The sequence below is a fragment of the Herpailurus yagouaroundi genome, unplaced genomic scaffold, assembly GCF_014898765.1.
Source record: "Herpailurus yagouaroundi ecotype Mexico unplaced genomic scaffold, PumYag 254, whole genome shotgun sequence".
Taxonomy (NCBI): domain Eukaryota; kingdom Metazoa; phylum Chordata; class Mammalia; order Carnivora; family Felidae; genus Herpailurus; species Herpailurus yagouaroundi.
Genome location: NW_024412471.1, coordinates 2,927,151 through 2,940,168, shown reverse-complemented (window position 1 = coordinate 2,940,168; position 13,018 = coordinate 2,927,151). Strand labels below are relative to the sequence as shown.

General features: G+C 47.1%; 1 protein-coding gene and 1 non-coding gene across 2 annotated transcripts; both read left to right on the top strand.

Annotated features, from left to right (window-relative positions):
• The first annotated feature begins 77 nt into the window (after window positions 1–77).
• LOC121021002 (uncharacterized) lies at window positions 78–12,676 on the top strand. The gene is made up of 5 exons (XM_040461107.1): window positions 78–339; window positions 4,948–5,025; window positions 10,546–10,655; window positions 11,971–12,100; window positions 12,209–12,676. The coding sequence occupies exons 2-5, from the start codon at window positions 4,981–4,983 to the stop codon at window positions 12,674–12,676; spliced, it is 753 nt and encodes a 250-aa protein (XP_040317041.1). The 5' UTR covers window positions 78–339; window positions 4,948–4,980.
• On the top strand, window positions 12,662–12,734 carry TRNAV-CAC (transfer RNA valine (anticodon CAC)). Its single transcript has one exon. It is a non-coding gene; the product is annotated as a tRNA-Val (tRNA).
• Window positions 12,735–13,018: the final 284 nt, after the last annotated feature.

Here is a 13,018-nt window from a genome sequence, read left to right as displayed (position 1 = left end):
GCGCGGGCGACGCGCAGCTGCGCGGTGCACGCGGATGCACGCGGATGCACACGGCGAGCTTGCGACCCCGCCCCCGCTGCCCTCGCGGCCCCGCGGGCGTCACCCGCGGGCCGTAACGTCCCGGCCCGACTGAGCTGCCCCGACGCCTGGGAGGGAGGGACCCGGAGGAGAAGGGCAGCCTCGCCTTTCAGCCCTGTCCAGTGTTAGGCTCCCGAACCGTCGTGGAGGAGACAGAAACGGAGAGGTGGAAACAGAGCCCAGGGGAGGGAGGAACTCCACGCGACTTTCCTCCTCTGCAAACAGCCCGAAGATGAAATTGGTGTCGCGTAGCTGGTGAAGGTGAGTTCCGTCGGGGGGGGGGGGGGGCGCGGGGAGGGGGAGAGGAGCCAAAGCCTTGGCCCGGCTCCCAGTGAGTTCCTTTTGGCCCTTGAACGTCTCTCCCTGGGTTTCTTGTGGATTCCAAGGATGCACCTGGCAGGTTTATTTTTAAAGCACGTACTTTAAGATTACTTTAAAATCTTTTGGCGAAGGAAGCAGTGTCTGATGAGTTTTGGATGAGGACTTTCGGGTGTGGGGAAAACTAGCAAAAGCAATTGTTAGAGGCCGCTTTTAGACAACAGGCGTGAGCAGTGGAATGTAGAAAGGGCCCACAGCGACTCTCTGGCTGAATACAGTCAGGCCCACCAGGCAACCCATCTCAAAATACCCATAGGCCCTAACTAACCAATAGGCTACTTAAAACCAGGCACAGTTCCCAAAAAAGGGAAAATGCCATACGTTCGCAAACTCCTCACCTTCCCACCCACTGCCTCACTGCAGACAGTCTGCTTTGCTGAACTATCTGTAGCTCCCTTGCGGTGTATTCAATAAACTTCTATTTTCTTTGTTTTGCCTCACGTGAATGCTTTCACTGCCAACAACACTGACCCCCTCCCCCCCTGCATTGGGTCGCCCCACGTTTAAGGGCCTCCATCCCATTAGGAGAGGCCACAGCAACTACAGTTGAGAATGTCACACACCTAGAGGCACTTCAGCCAGGTGGGTTTGACTCCTACTTGGGCCTATCTTACTTTCAGTGAATTGAGGAACTTATTTAAATATGCATTCGAAAAATATCTGTGCATCTGGATGGCTCAGTTGGTTAAGTGTAAGACCTTTGGTTTCCATGCAGGTCATGATCTCATGGTTCTGGGGGTCTGAGCCCCGCATCAGTGCAGACCTGCTTGGGATTCTCTCTCCATCTCTCTCTCAAAATAAACATTCAAAGATCTAGAGATATGTATAGATCTAGTACATTGAGTACACCTTTTGCTATTTTTACACAGATGGCAAAGAAGAATCAATGATAAAGCATCAAAGCCTTTAAATTCTGATGTTTCTCTATTAAAGTTTTTCCTGTCTTATTCATAACCTCTTTTTATCCCAAATCTGACATCCACGGCCAAACCCTAAAATCAGTTTACTGGTTCCAGCCTATTCTTCCCCATATTGTATCTCCCATACAGTATCTAAGCCTCTCCCCTATCTTCTTTCATATGCCAAAAAGAAAAAAAAAAAAGTCAGCTATTCTGGAGTTGCCAATTTGCTCATGTTTGACAGTCGGCCTAGCAAATGGGACTCCCCATAAGATTCTTTCTCCTCAAGCGCACCTGGGTGGCTCACTTTGGGGGCGGACTGGGCTGATGAGTGTTAGATGCTTGGTTTGGACTCAGGTCCTAATCCCAGGGGTTGTGGGATCAGCTTCTGCACTAAGGATGGAGCCTGCTTGAGTTTCTCTCTCCCACTGCCCCTGTCCCCAGGTCACAGGAGTGCGCTCTCTCAAATAAGAAAATAAAAACAGACTGTCCCTAGAATGAAGCAGAAAACTTAAACAACACATTATTTTTCATGATCAGAAATGATATAAGTTTTTATTTACTGTGAGAGAGAGTGCGCACGAGAGAGAGCAGGAGCAGGGCAGGGGCAAAGAAAGAGGGAAAGAGGGAAAGAGAATTCCAAGCAGACTCTGCACGGTCCCCACAGAACCCAACTTGGAGCTCAAACTCACAAACCATGAGATTGTGACCTGAGCCGAAACCAAGAGCCAGACACTCAATGACTTAGCCACCCAGGCCCCCATGATCAGAAGTAACTTAAAGGCCTTGAAAATGAACTAACTTTTATTTCAAGAAACAATCTAGAGGAAATGCTAAATTTTGTAGACATTGGGTCTCTCCATTATCTTTGCAGACGACTGAAGATTTATTCTCTTCAGAGAATACAAAAGAGTATCTTTAGCCATATGATCAACCAGTACATGTAAGGACACAGATACAATATTGAAGTGAGAGGAGCAGAGTAAAGCATTCTTTGATCTGTATGATGATTTTATATATATATATATATATATATATACACACACACACGTACATATATAAATAAAATTTGAAATATATATGTACATATAGATGTGTGTATATTATGCATATTTCAAATTTTATTGAGCTGTGTAAAAAAAGTACAAAACTGGCAAACTTACACTACCTGACTTTAAGACTTACCATAAACTCTTCTAAGCAAACTTTTTTTTCTTCAAATTTTTAACGTTTATTTATTTTTGAGAGACAGAAAAAGAGCAGGGGAGGGGCAGACAGGGAGGGAGACAGAATCAAAGCAGGTTCCAGGCTCTGAACTGTCAGCACAGAGCCCGATGCAAGGCCTGAACTCCCAAACCATGAGATCATTACCTGAGCCAAAGTCAGACACTTAACTGACTGAGTCACCCAGGTGCCCCTAAACTAAGAAAATGGAAATTAAAACCACATTGAGATTTTATTACACTCAAACAAATAAACAAAATAAAAAATAAACATATAAACAAAATAAAAAATCATACATGACTTGTGTTAAAGAACAGTAAGGCAGGCTTTATTAAGGAGGACTACTAAAATGGGGTTTTGTAGTAGGAGAGACCAAGCTCAGCTCTGAATACAACAAGAGAGAGTGGGAACGTATAGCCCAGAGCAGGACCAGAGAGAGGGTTAATGAGTGAACATTTACTAAGAGGAAACCTCAGGGGTAAGGGGGGGGGGAGATTCTGGCTAAACCAGCCCAAGGGGCTCTTGCTGAAGGCCTGCCAAAGTCATCAGGCCTCCCAGGACGGAGGACAAGGAACCTGACCAGATGTCATGGAGGGGGTTCTGGTTAAAATGACTTAGCAGGATTCTTGCTAAAATTGGACAATGCAAAGACAAACTCCGAAGGCTGAAGGTCAGGGCCCGCTTGAGAAGAGAGTTTAGAGGACCCTGACAGTTCTGTCAAGGAATTTTTTGTCAACAACCAGAACGCTCATACATTGTTGGCACGACTATAATGGTGCAACCACTTTGGGAAACATTTTGTCAGTTTCTTATGAAATTAAACATACACCTCTCCCTCTTTGGTTCCATCAAATCCTCCCTTAGGTATTTATCCAAAAGAAATGGGGTGGAAAAGTGTCTACAAAAACACTTGGGGGTGCCTGGGTGGCTCAGTTGGTTAAGCGACCGACTTTGGCTCAGGTCATGATCTCACTGTTTGTGAGTTTGAGCCCTGAGTTGGGCTCTGTGCTGACCCCTCAGAGCCTGGAGCCTGCTTCGGATTATGTGTCTCCCTCTCTCTCTGTCCTTCCCCTGCTCATACTCTCTCTCTCTCTCTCTCTCTCTCTCTCTCTCAAAAAGTGAATAAATTAAAAAAAAAAAAAACACTTGTAATGAGAATGTTCATAGCAGCTTTATTCGTAACAGCTCAAATTGGAAACAACCCAAATATCCATCATCAGGAGAATGGTAAAGAAATTGTGAAATATTTATGCAATTATGCTGAGAATCCTTCTCAGCAATAAAAAGGAATGAAAAGCTGATCTACTCAATGAAATGGATAAAATTCAAAGACATTACATAGAGAGAAGCAAGTAGACATAAGCATACATACCCTGTGATCCCATTTACAGTAATTTCTAGAAGGAGTAAAACATATTTGTGAAATAAATAAGGATAGTGGCTGTCAAAAGATTAGGAGGATAATGACAGTAATATTCATGATTCTGCTTTTAACATGACTGATCTAATAGTAACTAAGTCAAAACACATCTGATAATAGAATGAAGTAAAATGCTCTTAATTAGTCCCATTTTATAGAACAAAGAAGGGAGACACTTGAAGTGTGTTTAGCCAAAGCCACACAAGGGCAGAACCATTGTTTCTTTTTTTTTAATTGAAATATATATTAATTAGTCTTAGTTTCACGTGTACAGTATAATGATTCAACATTTCTATACATTACTCAGTGCTCATCATGACAGGAGTGTTCTTAATCCCTTTTATCTATGTCACCCACCCCCCACTCTCCAGGGCAAACCATCTTTACAACATAGAGCTTGCCCTCTTGAGCATACATTAGTTGGGTCTTCTTAAATTTCCCTACATCAGGATTCCTCAGCTGTTGGGATGGGAAGAAAAGGGAGAAGGAGAGGGCAAGTGAGGGAGGGATGTAAGTATAAATTCTTTCATCCCCTCCCCATCTCTTCCTCCCTCTGGGTCTCTCTCCCCCACCCCCTCCTCCCTCCTTTCTCTCCCACCCCAGCTCAGACCCTCCTTCCCTATTCTGTTATATAACAAAAACAATTCCCACCTCTCTGGATCCGGCTTGTGTCCCGACACAAGACCTCCTAGGAGGTCTCACTGCCCTTTTCCAAACATCCCCTTCCCCCCTCCCCACCCCCCACTGATTTGCCCCACCCTCAGGGGTCCACGCCACCTACCACAATGCGGACACAACTCTCCTAAAGGAGGCAGGGGCCTCCTGGGCAGAGGGTCCACTGTAGGCCTTTCCTGTTGCCTGCTGCTGGGGAGGCTGAGGAGTCAACCTGGATAAAAGCTTTTTACAAAGAACTTTGGGCTTTGAAAAACTTTTCATTTCCATTCTCAGGGTTCTTCATGGGGCTAAAAGCTACAGACAACAATGTATTCAACAAGTCTTAACAGAACTTCCTGGTATCAGACTCTGGTGAGTGTCAGACTCTGTTCTCAGGGAGGGGCAACAAGACGGACCTTCAGAACGACCCCTGCCCCTGGAGCTCCCGTGCTACACATAGGAACCAAAGCAACACATCTACACAGAGGCCTCTTGGAAGGGTGGGCAAACTCTCTCACTGGGTGAGGGCAGAGTGACAGAAAGAGCCATCATGGGAGCCCACCAGGCCTTGAGCTTCCTAAGGACCCTATGTGGCTCAGGTCCAGAGTATCAGAGCCCGCGATCTCTCTGAAGGCACTGGCAATGAACAGGTAAGGGGCAATTTGTGGCAAAGCCGTTCTGTGCTTTTAGTTTCATAATCACCCGACATACCAGTTTCAAATGGGATAAACAACACCATTTATCTCTCTAATCTATTTTTTGAAGCTTTGAAATTTGCAGTTTTCCTACAGGACTGGCAACCGTACATCCTGGGTGGAAGTGCCAACACAATGAAATCAAAAAAGCCACCCAGTAAAGTCTCAGTGGTGCAATTGGTTAGTGTGTTCAGCTGTTAACTGAAAGGTTGGTGGTTTGAGCCCACCCAGGGACAGGCTGCTTCACGTTTACCTCAATTCCCCTGTTACCTGCGGTTTTGCACCTGCACATTTCCTCACATAAAGTACACAACATTACTGTATTCTGGGTCCTAGCCACCTCACAGCACCTAAGTGTTCAGAGCGACCCCACCTCCCCAACCTCATTCTCCGACGGTATCTGCTGGCCTATCAGCTTTATACCTCTACAACGCCAACTTCTCAAACAGATAGAAGAACCCGGGTTCTGCCTAGTGTGGTAAAACTCTGTAGTCCGCCCTGAAAGATTGGATGAGTAAGTGAAACTTTTTGTGACTTCCATCTTTTTTCTTTTTTTAATTTCTAAACATGATTGCCTTCATTGTTCAAGCTGCTTGCTTTGGGAAAGTTGGTCTAGGGGGCTGATGTTTTTTTGAAAAAAATGCTAATTGTTCATTTTTTAGAGCATTTTAGGTTCACAGCAAAGCTGAGGGGAAGGGACAGAGATTGCCCACACCCTTCCTGCCCTCACCCCTCCCCCCCCCCCCCCACACAAATACCCTGCCTGGTTGTCAACACCCCCCACTGCAGTGCCTTTGTGCCTTTGTGACAACTCAGGAATCTATCCAAAGTCCATAGTTTACATTAGGGTTCACTCTTGCAGGGTGGGTTTGGACAAACGTATCCGGAAATGTGTCCACCGTTATAAGTATCACACAAAGTAGTTTCACTAGCCCAAACATCCTCTGCGCCCCCTTTCTGGCAACCACGAATCCTTTTCCCGTTTCCATAGTTTTGCCTTTTCCAGAAGGTCGTGTAGTTGGAATCACACAGTATGTAGCCTTTTCAGATCGGCTTGTTTCACTTACTAATACGCACTTAAGATTCCTCGATGTCTTTTGTTGGATTGGCAGTTCATTTCCTTTTAGTGCTGAAATACTACTTCATTTGTGTGTGTGTGTGTCACAGTTCCTTTATCCCTCCACCTGTAAGGGACATCTTGGTTGCTTCTAAGTTTTGGCAATTGTGAGTACAGCTGCCGTAGGCATCCGTGTGCGGGTTTGTGTGTGGGCATAACTTTTCAACTTCTCTGGCTAACAGGGGGCCCGAACGCTGGCTGCTATATTAAGAACATTTTTGGTTTTGTGAGAAATTGCCAGACTGCCTTCCACGGTGGCTGTACCATTTTGCGTTCTCACCAAGCAGTAAGTGAGAGCTCCTGTTGTTCCCCCATCTTCGCCAGCCTTTGGTGTTGATGTGCCTCAGTTCTTTTTCATGGGGAGTAGGAGGCCAACCATGGTGTCCCGTCCCCAGGGAGTGCCTGGATTTGGGCATTGCTCTATCAATAATGTTGTGATCAGTGGATCCTCATCATCATTGTCCTCTGCATTTGTTTGATAGAGGCATTTCTTCCACAGTATGTGTGATACGTATTTAACCTCTTCCATATTGCTTTTGAAATTAAGTTGGTTTTATGGTTTTATGATTACGAATTCCTGTACCCATATTTTTGGCCACTTGTGCAGGTACTTCTACAGCGTACAGAACTGGAAGTGCAATGACTGTAGTATAGTGTTCATATGCTGCTAATTTGGGGAAGTCCTGCAAACTTGCCTTCCACGGGAGCAGTACCAAATCACAGTCCCAGTTTATTTCCCAGCCTATCAATGTGCCGTTCTTCATTACCTTGCCCACACCGCAATCTTCCTGAACGCCTTACACATAAGACTTTTTTCTTTCAAGGCCCTGAAATCTCGCTCAGCATTAGATTCATTTTAGTCCACCTCGTCCGTCCCTAGCACCAGCAGCTCCTGTGTGTGTACTGATGTCTCCGCTTCCCCTGAGCTGTGATCATCGAGAGGAGGACTGTCGGGTTTTCCCTTGGCTGGTAACGAAGAACCATTCCACGTCCTGGTTGGCCACGGTTTTCATGCACTGATGACCCAGCCCCAGCGTGGCTCTGGGCTCCTCTGAAGGCTGCCTGTGCCCATGCCTCAAGGGAAGGCTTGTGGAGGGAGGCTCCTGGGCTCCGCTCATTACCTCCCTCATTGACTGTCACAACACTACTATCTCCTTTTACGTTCTAGTTACATCCTGCCTGTGGCTATTCCTAGTGGTGTTTCCGTTACGACGCTGATACACAATTGAGTCTAAAAAGAAATTTACTAAGTAGAAGCTGTAAATCAAAGTATGGAAACTCTTCGGTAATCGGTGATAAAGGTACATGGCTGTGGCCAACTATGAAGGTGCTGTGTTCCTTAATGAGCTTTGAGAAGCATGATTTTTGTCTCATTTTTATGCGATCTCCTCTGTCCCCCTTGTCACTGCAGGCGCACCCCCTCTTGCCCTGAGGCATTAAGTAGGTGGGAGGGCCTCAGCTGTCTGCTCCACACTTTGAACATAAAAGGCACACTTGACGGGATTTGTTTTCTTTTGTTTTTGTTTTTGTTTTGGGGAGCCTCTCTAGGGAACTTCCTTGTTCAGACCATTAAAAAGAATCAAGATTCAGTAAATACTTTGGTTGGGAGATGTGATTGCATCATCCTGGGAGCCATGGAGTCTGTTTCTGGGGAGGACTAAATCGTTTTGTTCTTTCTCTTCTTCATTCCGTCCATTAGTTGCCAGTGTTAAGTAGGCCTTACTTTTAACCTTCTCTTTCTTTTCAACATCAGGGAGGCTGAGCCAGGAGGGGACGGCATATCTTGGTGAAGGCTTCTCAGTGCGCGCTGGCAGGCTGGCCAAACACGAGGGCTCTGGAGGCAAACTGCCTGGCCCTGAGTGCTGGCCCTCCCCGTCACAGGGCTGGGCCCCTTGGAAAGTCAGACCAGCCTTTCAGTGCCTGAGTGTCCTCACCTGCAAGCAGGGGTGCTGATAACCTACACCGTCTCGGGGTTGTTACGGGGACTAGATAGGTTATGCTCGGTACAGCACCGAGGAACTGAGTGCTGCTCACACGGTGACGCTCGCTCGGAGAAAACTGCCAGTATCATTGTAACTAAGACTTCCGTTTTCACTTCTAACTGCACCACTGCTGACTTTCAGCATTCCCCAGAATGAATGAGGAGTGTTAAATGGTTCCCATGGGCTCTTCGCCTCTATCAATGACCAGCACCTGGAAAACTGGTCGCTTGATAATTTCCATGGTGAGTTAACTGATGGGACAGTGCAGCAGGGAACTGGATCCAACTTGATCAAATTCTCGGACCTTGGACAGGCGTGATGAGTGTTCAGCTCCAGGTAGACAATCTTTTGCCCGTGCTTCTAGCAAGAGCTTTTGATATCCAGTCAGACTTACCTGGGAGTATTAAAAGAAAACTTCAGCTATGCACCAGTGACCCCCCCCCCACCTTATTTTAAGAAAAAAAGGAGGAAGAAAATGTGATTTATCTGGAAATTGTAGATTTCACCTTTCAGTGATGATGGAGTATTTGTAGCAGAACAGCATTCGCCCTGAAAAGAAATGAATGAAGTTTGAATGGAAGGAATTCTGCTTGAAGATTTGGAGAACTATCAATGCAGATAGGACCCACCAGTCTTTCACCTCAAGGGGGGAGATGAGAGAGAAGAGAAACTCAATGGAATGAGACTAATTTTCTGCGTTATCCCCTCAGGGCATTTGCCAGTTCTTGGCAGGAACAGGAGACTGAGAAACTGGAGAGAGGGAAGCTACTAAGAGTCAGAGAAAACAACATGCTAAGTGATCTCATAGGTCTGGACAGAGAAGTTGGGGGGCTGGGGGGTGGGGGGGAGGAGAGGAAGGACATATGGAACTGTTCAAGGATTCAGACTTGAGCAGCCAAGATCCTGGAATGGGTTAAGTGAGCTGGGTGCTTGGTACAGAAGTTCCCCACAATACATTTGCAAATTAAGCTATGTGCATCAAGGGGCTTGGAAGGCCAGCAGAGTGTGGCTGAAAGAGAGTGGAATTTGAAGCACTACCATGGTACTTAGGGGATAAAAACTGAAGCTCAGGATTCATGGAAAAGGAGGGGCCCAAGGAAACATACCAAGGTCACAGGTGGGAGCCCCGGACGTCTGCAGCACAGCAGTGTGAGCAAACTAGCTGTAGATTGAGGCTTTCCCTGAGGGCGAACTAGCTGCAAATCAGCTTCGTCAAGGATTAGAGGTGATGCGCCCCTCTGCTGCCTGCTGGGGGAGAAGGTGAAAGATCTTCAGAGAAACAACATCTCCAACCTGGCTGTCCTTCACACCACGGGTTCATCATTCAATCACAGTATTCTAGGATTGTAAAGGAAGAGAAGCAAGAGAAAGAAGGCAAACCGTAGAAATTGCCTCTTGAGATCTTGAGTTCTCAGATAAGAACTCAAAGCGGTAGGTTTTAGGGGAGCCTGGCTGGCTCAGTGGGTAGAGCACGTGACTCTTGATCTCTCTGGGTTGTGAGTTTGAGCCCCACGTTGGGTGTACAGGTCACTTGAATAAAATTTCTTTAAATTACTTAAAAATCAGGGGCACTTGCGTAGCTCGATCGGTTAAGCATCTGCCTTGATTTTGGCTCAGGCTCAGGTCATGATCTTAAGGTTGGTGAGATCTATGGGGCAGAACCTGCTTGGGATTCTCTCTCTCTTCCTCTTCCTCTGCCCCGAGCTTGTTCTGTCTTGCTCGCTCTCTCTCAAAATAAATAAATTGAAACTTGAAAAAATATATTACTTAAAAGAAAAAAAAAAGGTAAAGTGGTATGATTCAGCTGTTCAGAAAATAGATGACAAGATAAAATATTTCATCAGAGAAATAGAATCTAGTTTTAAAATCACATGAAAATTAAATATATGTAATAGTTGGCATTTTAAAAAAAGTCAGCAGGTCAGTTTAACTGTAGCTTGGACTCAATGGTAGAGAGAGTATGAACCTCGAAATTTGTAAGTAGAAAGAAACTCTGCAGACTGAAGCATACAGAGCCAAAAGGAAGAAATATTAAGAGCGTAACAAAGATAATGAGCCATGTCATGAAGTCCTAACACGTGTGTAATTAAAGTCTCAGGGGTTGGAGGACCAGAAAGTGGGGCAGAAACTATATCATGGAGAATCGAAGAAAAATCATGATGGTCTCTCCAACCACATGTGCAAGAAGTTCGGTGCACTGCAAGCCAGGTAAGGACAAGAAGGTCACACCCCTAAACTGCTGAACAACCAAGGGCAGCTGAAAACAATCACAGCAGCACCCAGATTGGGGTGTGGGGAGGAGAGGACACTCCTATGACATCGTCCAAAGATTGGGAGCTGAAATCTCAGCAAAAACATGAAAAACAAGACCTCAATGAAGGGCCAGAGCAGTATGATTTCCAGCCACCACGTGCTGTCCCCGACCCAGTATCTTTCAAGGGTGAGTGAAGTGAAGACCTTTCCACATAAGCTAACGAAAAAGAAATGCAAAGTGCAAAAGGTAACTCTTCAGGCAGAAGTAACTGCACAGGTCACGGGGGAACTGTGCAGAAGGAAGGAAGGAAGGAAGGAAGGAAGGAAGGAAGGGCAATGAATAGGTAAAATACATGGCTAAGTCAAATAAATATGACTCTCTGAGCAATGGTGGTAATGCCTATGTTTTTAAAATGTATGTTGAGGGGCGCCTGGGTGGCTCAGTTGGTCAAGCATCCCACTTTGGCTCTGGTCATGATGTCATAGTTCACGAGTTTGAGCCCCGCGTTGGGGTCTGTGCTGACACCTCAGAGCCTGGAGCCTGTCTCGGATTCTGTGTTTCCGTCTCTGCCCCTTCCCTGCTCACGCACTGTCACTGTCTCTGTCAAAAATAAATAAAATAGATAAAATGTATTTTGAAATAAAATTAATGCCAATAACTCAAAAATGAGGGTAAGTGGAGTTAAGATATTCCAAGTATACAGTGCAATAATGTGATAAACGTGTAAATGCTTGTACTAACAGCCAGACTAATATATGCAACATATCCATCAACCCGGGAAGTTTCCTGGCAAATTATTTCAAAGAGGGAACCACTCTTCTCTGCTAATACTTCCTGGAAATGGAATCACCCAGGAGTATAAGATAGGTACATATAACTATGCGAGGGGCTTATCCGTGTTACCGCCTAAACCCTAGTTTGGATGTTTTTACTACAGAGTACTTAATCCATTCTAAACATATACAAGGGTTTGTGTATCACCTCTGTTGAGGGGCATTTGTGTTGTATCCGGTTTTGCCTAGTATGAATGATGTTGCACGAACGTTGGTGTAGAAGCCTCTTTGGATGTTGGCATTCATTTTTCTGGGGGAGTGAATAGCAATATTCCTAGGTAACGGGGCAGGACAGGTTTTTCACTGTATGAGAAACTGCCAAATATTAGGAAAGTCGTGCTAAATTACAGTGCAATCAAGATCACGCAGTAATACCGTACACACTCCAATGCGGGAGGGAGAGAGGAAACAGCTTTAAAAATACCTATTTTTCTAGACTTTTCGTCTTCACTTTGTTCCCAATGCTGAAGGCCCCCCTGAAGGTGGCTGTGGTCACACCGAGTCTCACCACCAGCCTATTCGGGAGACTCCAAGGCAGCCCACCCAAGAATCACTCAAAACGCCAGGTAGGAAGAGACCTTCCCTCCCCAGTCGTGGCTCTGCCACTCTTCCGCTCGGTGCCACTCAACTCGGTTTCTGGCTCTTCCTTTTCATCCCTCTGGTCCGTGACCTAGATTTCACTGGAGCGTGTTGGCCGCGGACCTCCTGTCAGTGGCTTTAAAGCAGCGCAGGCAGGAGCCCGAGGGACCCCCTTCGCCCAGAGGACACCAAAGAGACTCCGCTCTGCCGGGAGGGCCGCGGGGTGGCGCAGAGCCAACGGGCTGGCGGAGGAAGAGCGCGCACCCGACGTCTGCCCCGGGGCCCCTCGTCCTGGAGGCGGACACCCTGCGTTCGGTGCGATTCCCGAGGCCAGGCTGCTGAGGGCGCTAGGGTCCCGTCCTCGGGGGCGGGTGGCGGGGCGTTGCGGGGTCCTTTGCCGGGGCCGCTTGGGGGGCGCGGGCTCCTCGCTCGCAGGGGCGCGGCTGTTTCCAGGGCCTTGGGCGGTTCAAGCGAAGTCGGCGGGCCCGATATTTGTGGCCGAAATGCCGCTTTTGGGGGTTAGAGCCGGAGACCAGGCCGCCTGCCTCGTTTCCGTAGTGTAGTGGTTATCACGTTCGCCTCACACGCGAAAGGTCCCCGGTTCGAAACCGGGCGGAAACAGCTTCCTTTTACCACTACCCCCCCCCCCCCCCCATCTATTATCCTTTAAAACGCAAAAAGAACGAGGGCCGGAGTCCCACCGCCACCTGAAAGCCTTCTCAGCACTCGACCACCAGGCCTGGCCGCTGTGTGTCTGCTCCCAGTCACCTTGGAGAGCGGGCCACACCCACTTAGTCACTCCAACAAGGGCACGCAGGACGAGGCCCACTTCAGGTTACCTCTACTTCCACGCATCGGCTGACCTGCTCATCTGGCGCCTCCGTCTGCCCGACGGGCTCACAGCG

Excerpts from the sequence above, each read along its gene's own strand:
- LOC121021002 (XM_040461107.1), top strand. The coding sequence starts at position 4,981 with ATGTATTCAACAAGTCTTAACAGAACTTCCTGGTATCAGACTCTG. Across the intron at positions 5,026-10,545 it reads CTTCCTGGTATCAGACTCTG|GGGTTGGAGGACCAGAAAGT; the intron begins GTGAGTGTCAGA and ends TTAAAGTCTCAG. Across the intron at positions 10,656-11,970 it reads TTCGGTGCACTGCAAGCCAG|ACTTTTCGTCTTCACTTTGT; the intron begins GTAAGGACAAGA and ends CTATTTTTCTAG.